This window comes from Eptesicus fuscus, chromosome 10 (genome assembly GCF_027574615.1).
Source record: "Eptesicus fuscus isolate TK198812 chromosome 10, DD_ASM_mEF_20220401, whole genome shotgun sequence".
Classification (NCBI taxonomy): domain Eukaryota; kingdom Metazoa; phylum Chordata; class Mammalia; order Chiroptera; family Vespertilionidae; genus Eptesicus; species Eptesicus fuscus.
Genome location: NC_072482.1, coordinates 97793126 through 97812322, shown reverse-complemented (window position 1 = coordinate 97812322; position 19197 = coordinate 97793126). Strand labels below are relative to the sequence as shown.

The following is a 19197-nucleotide window of genomic DNA, read 5'->3' as shown; positions in this document are numbered from 1 at the left end:
ACTTCCCGGGCCCTGTGGCCTCCTGCCACTTCCCGGGCCCTGTGGCCTCCTGTCACTTCCCGGGCCCCGTGTCCTCCTGTCACTTCCCGGGCCCCGTGTCCTCCTGTCACTTCCCGGGCCCCGTGGCCTCCTGTCACTTCCCGGGCCCCGTGGCCTCCTGTCACTTCCCGGGCCCCGCGTCCTCCTGTCACTTCCCACGGCCCCGCGGCCTCCTGTCACTTCCCAGGCCCCGCGGACGGAGGCATCCCTGGGCTGGCGGGCGAGCAATTGGGCGGCCACCTGGAAGGCAGCGGGGCCATTCCTGACAAAGCGGCACAGGCTCAGGCCCAGCAATGGCCTCCGTGGTGTTCCCCGAAACAGGTGGAAACTTAGGTTCAAGTGAGACCTGCACGTGGACGTGTACAGCAGCTCCAGCCACCATTGCCCGGACTTGGAGGCAACCAGAGTGTCCTTCAGGGACGGCGGGCCCTCAGACCACGGAAAGGACTCGGCGATGAAAAGAAATGGGCCAACGTGCCATGACAAGACCAGGAAGAGCCCTGGCCCCAGGTTGGATTCCCGGTCGGGGCATGTGCCCGGGTCGTGGCCTGGATCCCCAGTGGGGGGCGTGCGGGAGGCAGCTCGTCTGATTCTCTCTCAGCACTGATGTTTCCATCTCTCTCTCCCTTCCTCTCTGAAATCAATAAAAACATTTAAAAAAAATAGAGGGAAGTAAGTGGAAGCCCAGTTATAGAAGCAAAGTTTGGACACTGAAATCTAAGAATTCCATCTGATATGAAGAAAAAACCCCTTCACAGTTAGGAAGACTGGGGAAATTCAGCACATTTTTAGGTAGATGAATATTTTCGCAGAATTCACTTTTTCAGTCCACATTTAAAAGGAGCTATTTGCATTTTTTCCCGTATTTTAATCTCTTCAAATGACCAAAACTTTATAACTTAAGAGTCTCGCTGGTATTTGATGTTTTTGCAAGCCTGCGTTTAAAACATGAAATTAAAGAATGGGGGATAATATTTTAAAACTTAGAAACCCACAAAGAACACAGCATCGGCTGACTCTTCCCCAGGGAATGCCGTTTGCCAGGACTGAGAGCAGAATCAGAAGATGACTATCTCTTGGCGCTGAGCTTAACGTGCAATAAAACAAAGCCGTCCTCGCCGGGAAGGCAGAGCCCATAAAGCCGGGAACATCACAAGCAGGAGGTGGTGGGATGGACGGAGCCGGTCTCTGGGTCCGGGGGTGGGGCGGGAGGGAGGAATCCTTTTATCCCAGGGAGGGAGGGGGGAGCCCATCACAGGCATGAGCACTCGGGGGCGGGCCCTTGTGAGCCTGGGGAGGGGGGTCCGTGGCCCCAGCCCCACCCCCGTGGGTCTCGGAAGGTCGGCCCGATGCCCCGCACGGGATGTGGGAGAGCCACGGGCCGAGACAGAAAGCAGACGCACTAGGCAGTGGTCGGCAAACTCATTAGTCAACAGCCAAATATCAACAGTACAACGACTGAAATTTCTTTTGAGAGCCAAACGTTTTAACCTTAAACCAAAATACCAAGGCCGTGGTATTTTGTGGAAGAGCCACACTCAAGGGGCCGGAGAGCCGCCTGTGGCTCTCGAGCCGCAGTTTGCCGACCACGGCCCTAGAGGATCACCGACCTCAGATTTGAAATAAGTAACGAGACACATGGCCGGTGGCCCAGACTCCGCGCGTCTGCGAGCCGCCCCTCCCCCGAAGCCCTAGGTAAGCCCGGGGGCCCAGTGGCCTGTGCTGTGGCCACACCCGCCGGCCCAGGGCTGGGCGCGGCCCCTGTCGGCACCCTCTCGGCTGGCCCAGGCGTGGCAGCCTGGGCGACGGGGAGCGGGTGGGGGAGCGGCCCCTGTGCATAGCTGTCAGCCGCAAGGACTCCGGGGGGCGTCACACAGCGATCCTCAGACAGACCCCCCCAGACCGTCAGACACCCCCCCCCCCGAGATCAGAGCTGATGTGACGAAGGCAGCAGGGGGAGCACCAACATGTAGTCCTCCACACAGAAAAGCCAGTGCCTCAGTTTACCCAGAGCAGGGCAGAGGGCGCCTGGCGAGGACCCCCCGCTGCCCACGGCCCCTGGACAGTGGCCCCGCAGGCCCGAGTCCCACCTCCCTCCGTGGCAGCATCGACGCCTGGGGGTACATCAGCGTCCGCGTGTCGGGGTGCAGGACTCAACTGAGAAACGGGGCCACGCTAATGGGCGGCAGAGTCCCTTCAGGTATCCCCCGACTCAGAAGATGGACAGGCAGGCGCCGTCTGTGCAGAGCTCGCCACGCTCTTCCGCCCCCCTCCCCTGCCAACGCCACTCTGTCCCCCTCCCCCGCCCCGCCACACACTGCCCAGGCCTGTGGGGGAGCCCCCAGCCCGGAGGGACCTGCCCTCCTCACAGTCACTGAGCCACCACAGCTCCCCCACCAGGTCCCTCCAGGACCCCCGCCTTCACTGGGCACCGGGCACGTGGCCGGGCAGTGGGCACGTGGAATTGACAGTGTACAGGTCCACGCGGCGATCAAACCACTCTGTCCTCCAAACGTCGGTAAGACTTGCGAACGTCACACATACACGGGTGTTAAAACACGCTTTGGGGGAGAGCCGGGAGCCCCATGTGACGAGGTTCTAATGCAAAGGCTGCGTGTGAAGGTCCACGATATTCCCTCGAAATCGACCACGGAAATTCGGGCTGCGGACACTTAGCCCTGGGACGCGGCGTCCTCTCGGTGAGAAGCGGAGGGAGGCTCACCAGGAGGGCGAGGGAGCCGTGCAGGCTCAGACAGCGCGGGGACACACAGACACGGTTGGTTCTCATGGACAGCGGGTCACGGACCAGACACGCGGCAGCCCACACCCATCTCCAATGTCCAATGTCAGGTTCAAAGGTAAAGTCTGGCCCGCCGGCGCGGCTCCCTGGCTGAGCATCGACTTACGAACCAGGAGGTCATGGTTCTGATTCCTGGTCAGGGCACAGGCCCGGGTTGTGGGCTCGATCCCCAGTTGGGGGGCGTTGCAGGAGGCAGCCGATCCGTGATTCTCTCTCATCATGGATGTTTCTCCCTCTCTCCCTTCCTCTCTGAAATCAATAATAAAATATATATATTTTTAAAAGGGTAAAGTCTGTCGATTCATAGCAAAGCCATCACGCAGTTTCGAGGATTCTGAATTAAATTAGTCAAGTGTTTCGATATCCCTGGTACTCGGTCAAAAACACACACTTATTACCAACATTTCCATTTTCATCCGAAGCTGTCGTTTGCTTGGCACCTACGGAGAAACCTTGTAGAGACTAGAAAACGTCCTAAAAACACCAACGTCTGAACTACAGAGTCCGGTGCTCACGCCGTAACCAAGGAAACACATGCCGTCCACACTCCCCCTCGAGGAAACAGAGCCAGGGGCGCGGGCCCTTTTACCTGAATGCTTGTTGGTTTTGTTCTGTCGGCTTTTAACTTGTTCCGTCCACAGCGTCGGGTAGCGCGAGGCAATATCTGACAAAGCAAAACGGAGGGACCGTCATTTTTAGTTCATCGTGAAAACACAGCCTCTCAAAGATTTCAGCAGGCAGCCTTGGAGCCAAAAAGATCGATACAATAAATGAATGCACATTGTACGTGTTTAAAGAGTTATGAAATAATTCTGCGCACGAGGCAGCAAGAAATCATCGTGTACGTTTAGAATTTTCAGAACATTTTTTCTCTCTCTTCATCCAAAAGTATAAACAAACGTCGTGAGAATCCAGACAGGCCTCACGTGCAGACGCGGGCTTTGTCCGAACCGTCCGTGAGGTCCAGACGGACATTCACACGGCGTGCGGTGCGCGCTCAGCGGAACGGCCCGGTACCGAGTGGGTGTGTGAGACGTGATTCCCGTGCAAAGCGTTTTGGGAGTGCGTGTCGTGGGCACTTGGTTAACAAGCATGAAGGAGTATTCGAAGGCTGGTCCGTCACGTCACGGCCTGAGAACCTCCCGGGAGCTGACCAGCCAGTCCAGCCCCCTTGGCCAGGCGCTGGCCTCCTGACCTCGGACAAGTTCCGTGTTCTCGCCTGTGGCACGGGGTTCTGGGGGCTTGGGGGCCGTGCCGCAGGGCACACGGGAGCCTCAGGCCATGCCAACGTTGGGTGTTACTATTACTTATTGAAGTTATTGTCTGCAGAGCACCATGCAATTCCACCTTCGCTCTCACTCATTTACCTGCATCCCTCGTATTTTGTCTTCACACCCTGACACCTTTGACCTGAAGACGTGGGACGCACGGCAAACACCCCAGACGGTGCGGGAGCGGCCGAGCATGGGAAACCCAGCCCCACGTGACTGCAGGGGCAGAGCGTGTCCCGGGCCCCACGGCGTGAACACGATGCGGGAGTGTGACATGTGAGCAGGGACAGCGCCACACGCCATCGTGCTCTTTCGAAACATGTTGTATATTACCCGCGTTTCAGAACTTCAGCGCACAGTGTGAGTAAGAAGACACCTCGTGGCAGCCCTCAAATCCAGGAGGGACAGGTGCTCACAGCGTGGGGTGAACACCCACAGCAGCGCCCCCCCCGCCCCCATGTGACCCCCCAGGCCCGCCCCCATGTGACCCCCAGGCCCGCCCCCCCTCACCTTCCTCGTCGCCTTGAGGCTGCGTGTCCAGCGAAGGGGCTGAGGCACCATCTGAATTCAGAACGGAAAACGTTTGCATGGAGACTACAAGCACGAGACAAGCGGGTAAGTGTGCGTGCGGGGGAGGCACGCGTGCAAACAGCCCGCAGGGGAACGCGCACCCCACCCAGGACACGCAGGGGGCACGCGAGGGCGGGCGAACGGGAGACACTCTGCTCGGGAGCGGCTCGCTCAACACGCGTGCACCAGGCTCCACCACAGGCCCGCGAGGCCAGATGGGGTTCTACACCCTGAGCCGCCCGTGGGCCACGGTTGTGGGGGGGGGGGAGGGGGTGTGAGCCAGGAGCCCAGTGCCAGGAAAATGCAGCCTGAAAGGTCAGGAGGTCAGGTGGCCACAGGTCCTAAGGAGCGGCCTGGCAGGGGCTGGTGGGCGGGGCCTGGCAGGGGCTGTGGGCGGGGCCTTTCAGGGGCTGTGGGCGGGGCCTTTCAGGGGCTGTGGGCGGGGCCTGGCAGGGGCTGTGGGCGGGGCCTTTCAGGGGCTGTGGGCGGGGCCTGGCAGGGGCTGGGCAGGTGGACCCCCTGGCCTTGCCCGTTTTCCCGAGGGGTAGGGCAGGGATGAAGGCCTCCTGGTTGAACTGCTGCCCCCCGCACCCCCGCCTCCCCCACTAGGCAGCAGCAGGACACTGGGGGGGCGGGCCTTCAGTGTGGGGGAGGAGATGGGGGCGGGGCCAAGAGTGACAGCAGCGAATGGAGGAAAGGGACCTGGAATACAAATGAACGGGGTCATTTCATGGACGACTCATATTCCAAATGAATCGTCCTGGTTTAAATGGTTGAAAAGACGCTGGGTTTCCTGGTCGGGTGTAAGGTTTGGGGTTCTGAGACACAGCGAGGGGCAGTGAGCTCCGAGGCCCAGGGACCGACCCAGGGCACGTGTGGGCTCCGAGGGCCAGCCCGGCGTGTCCCCCTGAGCTCACGGCGTGGCTTTGCTGTACAGTAATCTCAGTTTTAAACGGAAGCCTTAAAAGGTCACACTGAGCAAGGCCTTCGCTCATCGCAAGGGCTTCGGATGAGGACAACCGATGGACTAGCAGGTTGTGGGTGTGGCTGGGGCCTGGGCAGTCCCCCCGGGCCAGTGACTGGGTGGTCGGTCTGAGCCAGCCCAGCACAGAGGGGGTGTCGCCGAGAGAAAGAGGGGCCCCCTCGCAAGGTTGGCATTTGCTCCTGGGTCAACCTGCACATCCACCCTCAGAACACACAGACTCCCCGGCCTGCCAGGCAGGGCAGCGCCCACCGGCGCCTCGTCCGGGGGTGAGGGCATGGGGTTGAACACACGTCCGCTCTACCAGGCTCTACGTCGCTTCCTTTATCGCTGGGTCACATACCACAACCTACCTCGGAAAAAACAGTGCCCAGTTTGTGTTCTAAACCATGATTTTTATTTCATCTGGAAAGCCCCTCCTGACTTTGCAGGCTGCTGTGAGCTAGTGGCCCAGAGCGGTTTCGGGGCGGGGGGGGGGGGGGGACCGTGGTCTGGTTCTCGCTGGGACCCGCCCTGAGGGTGGCAGAGGAGGTGCAGAGCCGTCTCTCTCCCGAGGAGGAGTTATGGCTCCACCAGGGACCTCGGCGATCGCTCTGCATGAGAATCGCATGTGCCCGGCCCAGATACTGGACGTGACTCCTCTCCACGGGCGTGGCCTCGGGGGGTCCCGGCACTAGCCAGGCCAAAGCCCCCAGGTGGGCACAGGGGGGCACCGGTGGGCAGATGACACGCCAGCCTACACGTCTGCGGGTGACTATTTAACAAACTGCCTTGGCTCTCACGCTCGTCACAAGCTCACATTTGCGTGTTAACTTGAGACGTTAGTGTAAGGCACAGGTTGGGTCAGATACAGTATGTCGTTGTGGGAATTCATGTTAAATTTAAATAGTTACCTGTTTTCCCCGTGCCTTCCCGTTGAGGTAACTTTTCATTTACGGAACCTACGAGGGGAAATAAGGAATGAGATTATTTGGGCTCCAAAACCATCATCAGTCATTGTTACAAACATACGTTCTTCCATGTTGACGGGGTCACAGTGCTTGTGGCTTTCAGGTTACATCACACGAGCCCTCTAGGACCTGAGCCCCCACCCCCCACCCCCCACCCCACCCCCGAAACCGCGAGGCCTACACCAGGAGGCCTGAGAGGAGCCCCTACCCCGCCGCTGCCCGCCCACCGCGCCCCGAGACCCCCCAATGCCCCACCGGCACCTCCTTCTCTGGGAATGCCAGCCCAGCCTTCCTCACCATGCATCACCATGTTGGGGCAGGAAAAGGAGCTAACATTTTTAACAATTTAAATAAGAAGTTATGCAACTGCAGGTACATTAAAACCTTGGTTTCCGCTGGATTCACATTTACAGAAAAACGAACAACCGAGGAGCCGCCTCCTTGGGGCGCCACGGGAACAGGAACCACCGGGCGGCCGACCGCGACAGGCGCACTGTTCACACGCCATGAGGACCCAGGCATCCCGACAGGTTGGGACTGCGATCGGCACCCACATTTCTCTTCATCCCCGTGACAGGCACCCTCCCCAAGTCAGTTTCAATCTGGTCAAAAGGACTTGGGCACACGTCTGCCGACTCGGTTCGGACTATTCCCTCCAGGGTTCGGTTAGCGCAGTGGCCGGCAAACTCATTAGTCAACAGAGCGGCAAACCGTGGCTCGCGAGCCGCAGTTTGCCGACCACTGGGTTAGCGTGACCACAGTCACGTGCCAGGTCCTCCTTGTCAGCAGCAGCATCCGATGAATGAGAACCTGAAATTCCTTGTTTACTTTATTTTTTAATGTATTTGTATTGCTCTCAGCGAGGAAGGGAGAGGGGGAGGGAGAGAAACATCACCGATGAGCATCATGGATCGGCTGCCTCCTGCACGCCCCACACTGGGGATTGAGCCTGCAACCTGGGCCTGTGCCCTGACCGGGAATCGAACCAGGACCTCCTGGTTCCTAGGTCGATGCCCAACCACGGAGCCACGCTGGCTGGGCCACTGCTTATTTTTCCAGTCGTGAGTATGGCATTAAATACAGACCAACTCCTATTGGGACCAGAGACCCCTGATGACGAGAAGGTTTATGCTGCGTCCTGGACACACAGCTGCACCTCATAGCAAACATCAGGCACCTCACAGAAAGGGACCTCGAAGGCCCTGACCAGTGTGGCTCAGTGGATAGAGCGTCGGCCTGTGGACTGAAGGGTCCCAGGTTCGATTCCAGTCAAGGGCATGTACCTTGGTTGCGGACACATCCCCAGTAGGGGGTGTGCAGGAGGCAGCTGATGGATGTTCTCTCTCATCGATGTTTCTAACTCTCTATCCTCTCCCTTCCTCTCTCTAAAAATCAATCTATATATATATATTTTTTTTTTTAAAAGGACTTTGAAGGACACAACAGACGACATAACCTGGGGCTCCCGTCCAGAGGGGTCCCCTCCCGACCCAAACTCAAGGCAGCGGGTTTCCTTAAAGGAACACAGCACACGGCCCTAAAACACACCTGCCTCCCCGTAGACGGCGGCAGGAGACGGACGCCCCTCCTGGGGCTGCGCCTGCAACAGGACAGACGTGCGTGCGCATCTGAGCGTCGATGCTGCTCGGTCTGCACGGCGTGTGCGGTGCCTGTGACACGGGCTCCTTCCCGGGCGTTCCTGTGACCACCGGGGACATGTCACGCTGTGTCCAGGTCTCGGCATCGGAACCGACTTGACGTCCTGTCCCAGCCCCGCGGTGAGACGGAGCCTCAGACCCACGCTTCCTGCTGCTCCTTGGTGCCGTCGGTACCGCCCAGACTCTCCAGCTGAGGTTTCTGGTCGCCGTTTATTTTTATCGTGTGTCGGCAGTGAGTCAAAAAAAATGTTTTCTACTTTTGGCTGGAAATTATAATGGCTTGGTAATATTTCTGAATATAACTATGCCGGCTCTGATATTCAGAGCTAAATGTAAACTCCCTAAATGATAATTATTTGTCTCTCCCGCCCCTCCCCCGAGAGAGCTTCTCGGTCGAATTAAGGTAATATTTTATAATCTAAGGACGGAAAAGTCCAACTGCTGGGCCGCAATTGATCAGAGGCTCAGACCGAAGACGACCTTGGAAAAGCTCTCTCCTCTTCGAATCGGCCAACACTCCAGCGTGTGCGTCAGCCGCCAAATCCAACCAGCATTTCCCGGACGAGATCCACACACGTCATCCCTCCTGTGCTCACAGGTGAGGACTCATCGCCGACCAAACCCACGGTCCCCAGGGGCTGCCCCAACGGTTCACACGCTGGAGGGGTCCCCCAGGGCCCTCGCTTCCTCTCCCCGCCTCTAGGCAAGCAGGCTCCCCCACACCCCCTCCCACCCCCCCTCCCTCCCCATCCCGAGGACACGGACGCGGTGCAACAGCGCTCTCCACGCGGCAAAGCGGCGATGGGAACCGGAACCGACGGGTCCAGAGCCAGAAAGCACGCCTCTGGCTTCACGCCGCTTCCTGGGGTTTTTGCAGAAGCGTTTGGAGCAGCAGATTCTGGGGTGTCGGTGCAGAAAGGGACCAGGCATGCAGGTGTGGACGCCACCAAACGTGGGCGGGTGAGCTGCGCTCGGACCTGCGGACGCTCCGGATTTAAAGGCCCGACTCCCTCCCCGATGGAGCGCCCTCCCCTCTACACGCCATTTTGAAAGGCGGCCGTTCAGCCAGCGAGAGGGCGTGCACTCCTGGGAAGAAACCGCGAAGACACAGCGAGGAGGACGCCCGCGGTTTGAGGAGGAGCCACGAGCTCTCGTCTGTAGCTCTGAGCACGTGGTTCCGATCCAGCTCGCTCAGCAAGCCGCCGGAGCCGAGGGCCCCGGGGAGGGAGGGAGGGAGGCGGCTCACGGCGGGGTGGCCTGAGCCCAGCCCTTCACAGGACTGAAGGCTCTTTACAGATAAGTCAGGACGGGAGAGCTGTGCTGTGTCCGTCCGTCTGTCCATCCACCCGAGGGAGGGGGCGCGGGCTCCGCGACGCTGGCTCCCTGTGGGCAGGGGCCACCCCTCCTGGAAATGCACGGCCCGGGGGACGCACATCACCCGGCTTTCCTTCGGCAAACAGCGGGAGGGAAAGGGGAGGAATGGCAACAGCACGGGCGGGGCGGAGGGCGGGGTGGGTGGGCAGGGGCTCCGTCCCCTGCCCGTTGGGGACCAGCGTCCGGAGCTGCCGCCCTGAGCACTCTGCTGGCACCGGGCCTCTCAGGGCACCCGGCCCAGCAAGCCCTGGCCGCGGTCACCGTCCCGTCACGCCTCCTGGCCCGTCCTCTGTGCTCGGACGTCCTTCCGGGCTGTTCTCAGAGCCGCTGCCGATGCTTCCTCGTCCTCCCTGAGCAGGAGGGTGAGCAGTGACGAGGGACCGAGTCCCGGGAGGCGGCATCACGGAGGAAGGCGGGCTGTGGGACGGAGCAGCCCCGCCTGCCGGCACCCGGACCCGCACACGTCTCGCCCGGCAGGCTCAGCTCCCATCGGCACACGGACCAGGCGGCACATGCCTGGGGCTGCAGGAGGCGTGGAGCAGAGAGCATGTGCACGAGGCACACGACGCATGTGCCCCTAAATGCTCAGGACACTCGGGTGTGGGTCACATGTACCACGTATAGCCTTTCTTCACACACGTGCATTTTACATGTAGGAGGGTGGCAGCCCGCTCGACACAGAGAGCAACACTGTCTCTGGCAGAGCAGCCGGTCAGCCACGTGCAGCCACGCGGGACACGGCGGGCCAGAGGGCCTCAGCCTCTCTCTGGGACGACTTCATTCATTCACTCATTCATTCATTCATTCACTCACTCATTCATTCACTCACTCACTCATTCATTCACTCACTCATTCATTCACTCATTCATTCACTTACTCATTCATTCACTCACTCACTCATTCATTCACTCACTCATTCACTCACTCACTCATTCACTCATTCATTCACTCACTCACTCATTCATTCACTCACTCACTCATTCATTCACTCACTCATTCATTCACTCACTCATTCACTCACACATTCACTCATTCACTCACTCATTCATTCATTCATTGATTCATTCATTTGACCCAGGCGCCTCCGGTGTCTGCAGACCAGCAACACGAGGCTTACACACGAACAGTCCTGTCTGCTTTGGGCTGGGTGTCACACAGAAACTACAGACATGCCTGAGGTCACAGCTGGGCACACGTGCTCCTACTGTGTGCTGGTCACCGCTCCAAGTCCCTCCCACACACCAAGGCGTACTGGGCAGAGCCCCTGGCAGGGGGTGAGCAGGGCGCAGTGCAGGCAGGAGGGCCAGGTGCTGGGGGCCTGCATGTAGGTGGGGTGTAGGTGGGGTGTAGGTGGGGTTGGAGTCCGAGTTCTGAAAAACCGGCCAGCAGCCAGTCCATGGGGACGGGAAACCAGGCGGGTGGACCAACACGCCCCGTGGGGCTGTGTGACACCTCGTCGGCTCTATGCCCCCCCCCCCCCCGCAGGCAGCGAGGCAGGGGCGCCTGCCCGGGGCCTGGACAGCCAGGCGACCGCAGCGGCCACGCTGGGAGGACGAGCCCCCATGAGCCCAGCCACGCGGGCCGTGCTTTGCTATCGCTGATTTCTGCGCACAGAGAACCCAGCAGGTCGCCTCCTTTCCAGGGCGTCAGCGTCCGGTGCTCGCGGCTGGAGCGGGACGGGTCTGTCCTGCCGTTCCCATGGGGGTGCAGGGGGGGGCTCGGAGCAGCCGGGCTCCCTCTTCGGCCGTTCCCATGGGGGTGCAGGGGGGGCACAGCAGCCGGGCTCCCTCTTCGGCCGTTCCCATGGGGGTGCAGGGGGGCTCAGAGCAGCCGGGCTCCCTCTTCGGCCGTTCCCATGGGGGGTGCAGGGGGGCTCGGAGCAGCCGGGCTCCCTCTCCGGCCGTTCCCATGGGGGGGTGCAGGGGGGCTCGGAGCAGCCGGGCTCCCTCTTCGGCCGTTCCCATGGGGGGTGCAGGGGGGCTCGGAGCAGCCGGGCTCCCTCTTCGGCCGTTCCCATGGGGGTGCAGGGGGGGCTCGGAGCCGCGGGGTCCTGGTCTGGTCGGAGGAGCATCGCAGGGGGCGCAGGGCACCGCCGTGCGTCGCCCACCCCCCACCCCGTCGGACCGTCCTTCTCGGACGGAGGAAACCAGCTCCTCGGGCTCTTGAGGGACGAGGCTCCCGGCACCCCCGCAGCGTCCACCTCCGTGTCTCTGTGGTCGAGGCTCCCGGCACCCCCGTAGCATCCACCTCCGTGTCTCTGTCGTCGAGGCTCCCGGTTCCCACTTTGACGTGGACGTTCTCCAAACTCCGACGGCGGAGCGTGCCTCCGTGCCGCGACTGTCCTCGGGAGACGGCCCGCCTCGCGCGCTCGCGGTCGTAAGCCTCCCGCGCCGGACGCCGCGGTTGCACGTAGAAAAGTGCCGTGAGGATGTGCTGCCGTGGGACGGGCTGGGGCGGAAAACGCACGTGCACGGACCGTCCCGGGAGAGCACGCCGCTGGCACGTCCTGTGAACGGGAGCCATCTGCTTCCGGAAGGCTTCTCGGTTCCTCTGTGGTTTCATTAAACATTAGAAATCGGGGAGAACAGCCGTGGTAGGCGAGGGATGGAAAAGAACACGTTTGTATACTTTGAAGTAATGAAAAATTCAATTACAAATTAGCCACCAAATGAAACGTGCCGTGAAGCACCGCGCCCGGGCGGCGGCAATCAAAGGCGAGCACCGGGCACCTGGAAGCGCTTTTCCCCCCCGAGAAGAAAAGTCGTAATAAAAGCAGCGAGCGCGTTCCCTCAAGGAAAAATAATAACACCAGCATATTGCTCACCGCGTCGCTGAGTAATCCAGAAACGAGTCCAAATTAAAAGGAGGCGAGAGCCAGAGAGAAGGCCGGCCCATGTGGACGCAGCACAGAGGCCCCCGCGCCACCCCGCCCCCGCCCCCGCCCCCGGCCGGCCCAGCCACGTCCAGTGACCGGGCCTGGCTCCTGCCTCCCTGTCAGAGCTCGTCACTCACGCTCCTCGCACGGTCCGGCGGGCGCTGGGCGCTGAGCGCAGTCACCACGCCCCGTGGGCTCTCCGTTGACGCGTCGGCTCGTGTTTTCACTTGCAGTGAAGTCAGTGCGTGGAGACGCCCAGAAGCTGGGACGGTCGTTGGAAATGTCACCCGTCCCGTGCTGGATCCAGTGACTGTTTCGCCTCCTCGTGGGTGTGACAGGGATGTCTCCGCTGCTTCAGGAGAGTCTGTGTCCGCGGGTAACACGGGGCAGAGTTTTCTTTAGAAAATCACTTCCTGCCCAGCCGACGTGGCTCAGTGGTGAGCGTCGACCGATGAGCCAGGAGGTGATGATTCGATTCCTGGTCGGGGCACAGGCCTGGGTTGTACGCTCAGTCCCCAGTGGGGACCTGCAAGAGGCAGCCGATCAATGATTCTCTCTCATCATTGATTTTCTCTCTCTCTCTCCCCCTCTCCCTTCCCCTCTGAAATCAATAAAAACATTTTTTAAAAAATCACATCCTTAGTTCAATCCATACAGTCCTCCCCTTGTCCGAGAGGGATGCGGAGCCTGACCCTCGTGGATGTCGGGGTCGCAGGAAGTGCTGAGACAGGGGTCGTGGCGAGACAGCGATGGGTGAGGCTGCAGGGCCGTAGGGGACAGGATGAGACCCACCACCCGGGTTTATGCTGAAAACCAGCTGAGAGCAGCTCCACCCACATGACCACCGATTTCAGCCTCATTATATGCTCACCAGAGGCCCCGTGCACGAATTCGTGGACACAGGTGGTTGGCTGGCCGGCCCCGCCCCCTGGTCGAACTCCCGGTCGAACTCCCAGTCGAACTCCCGGTCAAGGGGACAATTTGCATATTAGCCTTTTATTATATAGGATAGTAGTCATTTGCATCCGAAATGAGACACACACCAGCCACATACATACACACCAGCCACACATACACACACACTCACACACACACACAAACTCACTCCAGTCACACACACACACACACACTCCACATACACACATTCACACACAAGCACACACACACACACACTCACACCAGCCACACACACATTCACACACACGCACACACACGCACGCACACACACAGGGCAGGGTCAGAGGAGCGCCCGGGGCCGCACCCAACCTTGAGCCTGAGACCCCTCGGTCCCTGAGACCCCTCGGTCCCCGGCTCCTCCGAATACCCTCCCCCACACAACGGACCAGACTGTGACGCAAAGAGACAGACGCGCGTTCTCCCAACACCGCCACCTGGACCAGAACATCCCGGGCCGTGGACAACACGGCGTCTCCCTCCGGTGAGATGCCGCTGACGCCAGCACAACAACCTGAGTGACAGCGCGAGGGCCGGCTCCCCAAAGCAACGCGGCATTCGGGGTGTCAGCCTCCGGCACGCTCGCACACAGTTTCCCGCGAGCCTCTCCCACGCTGTCTCTGAGCCGCAGCAGCAGACACGGCGGGCCGGCCCGCGGATGGCGTGAGGCCAGCGTGTGACGGTGTCTCTCAGGCCCCGGGACACACGGGCTGGCTTAGCGTGTTATTTTTTCTTTCTCACTCACTTCCTGAGTTTGTAAAAGAATTATTAGGTGCAGGGTTCACTCACTAAAAATATTTTTTCAGCCAATTTTAGGTCTTGGGTGACAAAACAGTTTTTAAAAATAACTATGTTTCCCTCCACGCTGTGCACCCCCAGGGCTTGCGAGCGGCCACCAGCCACTGGGTGTCAGATGGCGAGTTCCCGCTAATGACTGTCATCGTCCCGGCAGCCAGCAGCTCGGCCCTGGCCCCTCCGCCTGAGCATGTCGGCATCCGACAGCCTTTCTCGTTACAACCGCCCGCCCTTCACACAGAAAACCCGTCTAGAAGGAAACTCGGTGCAAACGTCCCCACAATTCACAGGAAAGAGCGGGGAGATGTGTCCTTTCTTACCGGTCTGTGCGGGTATGTTCGCCTGTTTTAGGAAACCTAACCCTGGGATTGGACGCACAGACCATGGGACTTCCTTTTTATTATTAATCCTCGCCCGAGGATATGTGTCCATTGATTTTAGAGAGAGTGGGAGAGGGAAAGACAGAGAAACATCGATGTGAGAGAAACACATTGATTGGTTGCCTCCTGCACGAGCCCTGACCAGGGCCCGGGCCAGTGAGGAGCCTGCAACCAAGGTTCATGCCCTTGACCGGAATCAAACCCGGGACCCTTTGGTCCACAGGCCGACACTGTACCCACTGAGCCACACTGGCCAGGGCCACCGTGAAACCTAACGGATGATCTGATCGGTCTCCTCAAACATGAGTCGACACGGAAGGCTGCAGGCCGCTGTCAAGTAAAAGCGGTCTGAGTCACGTATCGTTTTTGGTAAAATAAACGGAAAACAGACCATTGTACAGGCCGCTCTCCTGCAGTGTGGGGACGCTCATCCGCCGAGCCTGCGGCGAGTAACAAAAATAACCCGAGAGCCACTGGGAAGGAGCGGACACGACCGCTTTTCCTGTGCAAAAATATACACAAACCGGAGCCACCTCTTTCTTGTTTGTTTGTGTTTTTGGCCAAAGGAAATATTTGGTCCTTCCCACGGTGGACTGCCGTCCTCGCAGCTACTCCCAAACTCTCAGCACCCCAGACCCCGGCCCTGGCGCAGCTCCGGCCCGGCCTTCCGCCGGGAACGGACTTAAGAACCGGGGTTCAGAGTACCGCGGGGTGGCCCGGTGACTCCCCACGCGGCCCGGCGCTGAGTTTCTGGGATCATAAGCAAACACAGGCGAGAGGACCAGAAATCAGCCGACGGGGTCAGAGGGCTCCGTCAGCGACCGCAGACCTACCCGGGCACCGGGGCGTCTTGTGGGCCACGGCGGTGCCGCTGATGGGCCTCCCGTTGGGCGTGACGCACCAGCAGTATCCCGTGTAGCTGTGACACTGGACCTGGAGGGACAGGACACGCGGTCAGGGCGGGGCCTCGCCGCACAGGCCAGCTCCCCTGACCCCAGTGCGAGAGGGATGCCCGACCGGATCCCGCGCACGCACGCCACCAGAGGCGCTCACCCAGGCCCGTGTGCGCCGGACCCCACGGCATCTGACCCCTGCTACCTGGAGGGCAAGTGCAGCCCTCACCTTACACACGGGGAAACTGAGGCTCCGGGGTGTCGAGAGACCTGCTCGCTCCCGGGTGCCCAGGGCAGAGGCAGGGAGGAGGCTGGCATCGCTGTCAGTGGGGGGCTCTTGCCCTCAACCCCGCCCCCGCCCATGTCCCTCTGGCGTCCGTCCTGCCCCGTCTCCCTCCAGGCCAGACAGCCCGGGGCCCCTCCCCAAAGCTCCGGCCTCTCTAATTCTCTCTCCCCCTCCCCCTCTCTCTCTCTCATCCTCTCTCTCTCTCCCCCCCTCCCCCCCCTCTCCTCTCAAAGGTCAAATGCTGGCTATAAAACTGCCCAGAGTTCTCCCTGCACCGATGGCCCAGCAGCCCCTGGGGCCCGTCGCCCCGCGAGGGCTGCTCTGTCTCGGACGCTCTCCTTAGTGAGGGACGGCAGCCGATAGTCGTGGCTGCACTGTGGGGGGCACCAGGCTCCGGGCGCCGCCTCTGACTAACGACAGCCGCGGAGTCAGGACCCACGGAGCAGCCTCGAGGCCGAGCGCCCAGGGCTCCAGGCGCCACCGAGGTCGTGTGGGCCTGAGGCTGGCCACACGGTGATGAGTTAGATTGGAGCTGGGGTCTCAGCCACGAGCAGGTGAGGGGTGCCCCAGACTCACCGCAGGCTGCCCAGCCCCATTCACACCGGAAGGGCGACGTGGAGCAAGGCCACAGGGCACCACACCAGGAAGGAGTGGGACCCACTCACCACCCACTCCAGCGGGTGAGCCCGGTCAGGGATGGGCGCCCACATGGAGGGGGTTCCCCAGCTCAGCCCCCGCTGCCCCACCATGGGCAGAGCACATGCCTCGCTGTATGTGCCATCCTCGCTCCCCTGCCCCCCCCGTCCCAGCTGTAGAGCGTGTACCTGCTGTAGAGCGTGTACCTGCTGTAGCGCGTGTACCTGCTGTAGAGCGTGTACCTGCTGTAGAGCGTGTACCTGCTGTAGAGCGTGTACCTGCTGTAGAGCGTGTACCTGCTGTACTGTAGTGTGTACCTGCTGTAGAGCGTGTACCTGTTGTAGAGCGTGTACCTGCTGTAGAGCGTGTACCTGCTGTAGAGCGTGTACCTGCTGTACTGTAGCGTGTACCTGCTGTAGAGCGTGTACCTGCTGTAGCGTGTACCTGCTGTAGCGTGTACCTGCTGTAGTGTGTACCTGCTGTAGAGCGTGTACCTGCTGTAGTGTGTACCCGCTGTAGAGTGTGTACCTGCTGTAGCGTGTACCTGCTGTAGCGTGTACCTGCTGTAGCGTGTACCTGCTGTAGTGTGTACCTGTTATAGAGTGTGTACCTGCTGTAGCGTGTACCTGCTGTAGTGTGTACCTGCTGTAGAGCGTGTATCTGCTGTAGCGTGTACCTGCTGTACTGTAGCGTGTACCTGCTGTAGCGTGTACCTGCTGTAGTGTGTCCCTGCTGTAGCATGTACCTGTTGTAGAGCGTGTACCTGCTGTAGCGTGTACCTGCTGGAGCATGTACCTGCTGTAGCGTGTACCTGCTGGAGCGTGTACCTGCTGTAGCGTGTACCTGCTGTAGTGTGTACCTGCTGTAGCGTGTACCTGCTGTAGTGTGTACCTGTTATAGAGTGTGTACCTGCTGTAGCGTGTACCTGCTGTAGTGTGTACCTGCTGTAGAGCGTGTATCTGCTGTAGCGTGTACCTGCTGTACTGTAGCGTGTACCTGCTGTAGCGTGTACCTGCTGTAGTGTGTCCCTGCTGTAGCATGTACCTGTTGTAGAGCGTGTACCTGCTGTAGCGTGTACCTGCTGGAGCATGTACCTGCTGTAGCGTGTACCTGCTGGAGCGTGTACCTGCTGGAGCGTGTACCTGCTGTAGCGTGTACCTGCTGTAGAGCGTGTACCTGGCTGTAGGGTGTACCTGCTGTAGAGCGTGTACCTGGCTGTAGGGTGTACCTGCTGTAGAGCGTGTACCTGGCTGTAGGGTGTACCTGCTGTAGAGCGTATACCTGCTGTAGAGCGTATACCTGCTGTAGTGTACCTGCTGTAGAGCGTGTACCTGCTGTAGCATGTGTACCTGTTGTAGAGCGTGTACCTGCTGTAGCATGTGTACCTGTTGTAGAGCGTGTACCTGCTGTAGAGCGTGTACCTGCTGTAGCATGTGTACCTGTTGTAGAGCGTGTACCTGCTGTAGGGTGTGTACCTGCTGTAGAGTGTACCTGCTGTAGCGTGTACCTGCTGTAGCGTGTACCTGCTGTAGAGCGTGTACCTGCTGTAGCGTGTACCTGCTGTAGCGTGTACCTGGCTATAGAGCGTGTACCTGCTGTAGGGTGTATACCTGCTGTAGTGTGTACCTGCTGTAGCGTGTACCTGCTGTAGCGTGTACTTGCTGTAGAGCGTGTACCTGCTGTAGAGCGTGTACCTGCTGTAGCGTGTCCCTGCTGTAGCATGTACCTGCTGTAGAGCGTGTACCTGCTGTACTGTAGCGTGTACCTACTGTAGCGTGTGTACCTGCTGTAGAGCGTGTACCTGCTGTAGAGCGTGTACCTGCTGTAGCGTGTACCTGCTATAGCGTGTACCTGCTGTAGAGCGTGTACCTGCTGTAGCATGTACCTGCTGTAGAGCGTGTACCTGCTGTAGCGTGTACCTGCTGTAGCGTGTACCTGCTGTAGAGCGTGTACCTGCTGTAGAGCGTGTACCTGCTGTAGCGTGTACCTGCTGTAGCGTGTACCTGTTGTAGTGCATGTACCTGCTGTAGCGTGTCCCTGCTGTAGCGTGTACCTGTTGTAGAACGTGTACCTGCTGTAGAGCGTGTACCTGCTGTAGCGTGTACCTGCTGTAGCGTGTACCTGTTGTAGAGCGTGTACCTGCTGTAGAGTGTGTACCTGCTGTAGCGTGTACCTGCTGTAGAGCGTGTACCTGCTGTAGCGTGTACCTGCTGTAGCGTGTCCCTGCTGTAGCGTGTACCTGTTGTAGAGCGTGTACCTGCTGTAGAGTGTGTACCTGCTGTAGCGTGTACCTGCTGTAGAGCGTGTACCTGCTGTAGCGTGTACCTGGCTGTAGCGTGTACCTGGCTGTAGCGTGTACCTGGCTGTAGGTGCCGTCCTCGCTGCACTCCGGGATGAACACCTGCTGGAACTCCTTCCTCGCCTGTTCCTGCGTGTACTTCCGCTCGGCCACACACCGGGACACGTCTGCAGGAGGGAGCAGAGCAGCGCGGTTACACACCAGGATGAGGCAACGCCCGAGACACAGGCACGTGGAGACGCAGGTGCGATGGAGCCGGGGCCAGCCACCTCAGCTGGGGCGGGCGAGTGGCCACCCGGGTCCCCAGCGAGAGGCTGGCTGCTCCGAGGGTGGGTCCTCTCGACACCTAAGGAGCCGGGGGCAGAGCTGGGAGAGGATTACTGGGTCGTCCCGGGGACACGGGACCGGCTTCATGGCAAACGAGGGAACACAGCC

General features: G+C 59.9%; 1 protein-coding gene across 2 annotated transcripts in view; it reads right to left on the bottom strand.

Moving 5' to 3' along the window:
• SMOC2 (SPARC related modular calcium binding 2) overlaps positions 1-19197 on the bottom strand; it is a 76787-nt gene that overhangs the window by 27575 nt on the left and 30015 nt on the right. Inside the window, exons 3-7 of one of the 2 annotated variants that reach the window (XM_054722501.1) lie at positions 18823-18929; positions 15482-15581; positions 6556-6603; positions 4621-4704; positions 3429-3503 (exon numbers count right to left, since the gene is read on the bottom strand). In XM_054722501.1, the coding sequence (XP_054578476.1) occupies positions 3429-3503; positions 4621-4704; positions 6556-6603; positions 15482-15581; positions 18823-18929 (414 nt within the window). The remainder of the gene's footprint in view (positions 1-3428; positions 3504-4620; positions 4705-6555; positions 6604-15481; positions 15582-18822; positions 18930-19197) is intronic. The other variant, XM_054722502.1, reaches the window with a different exon arrangement.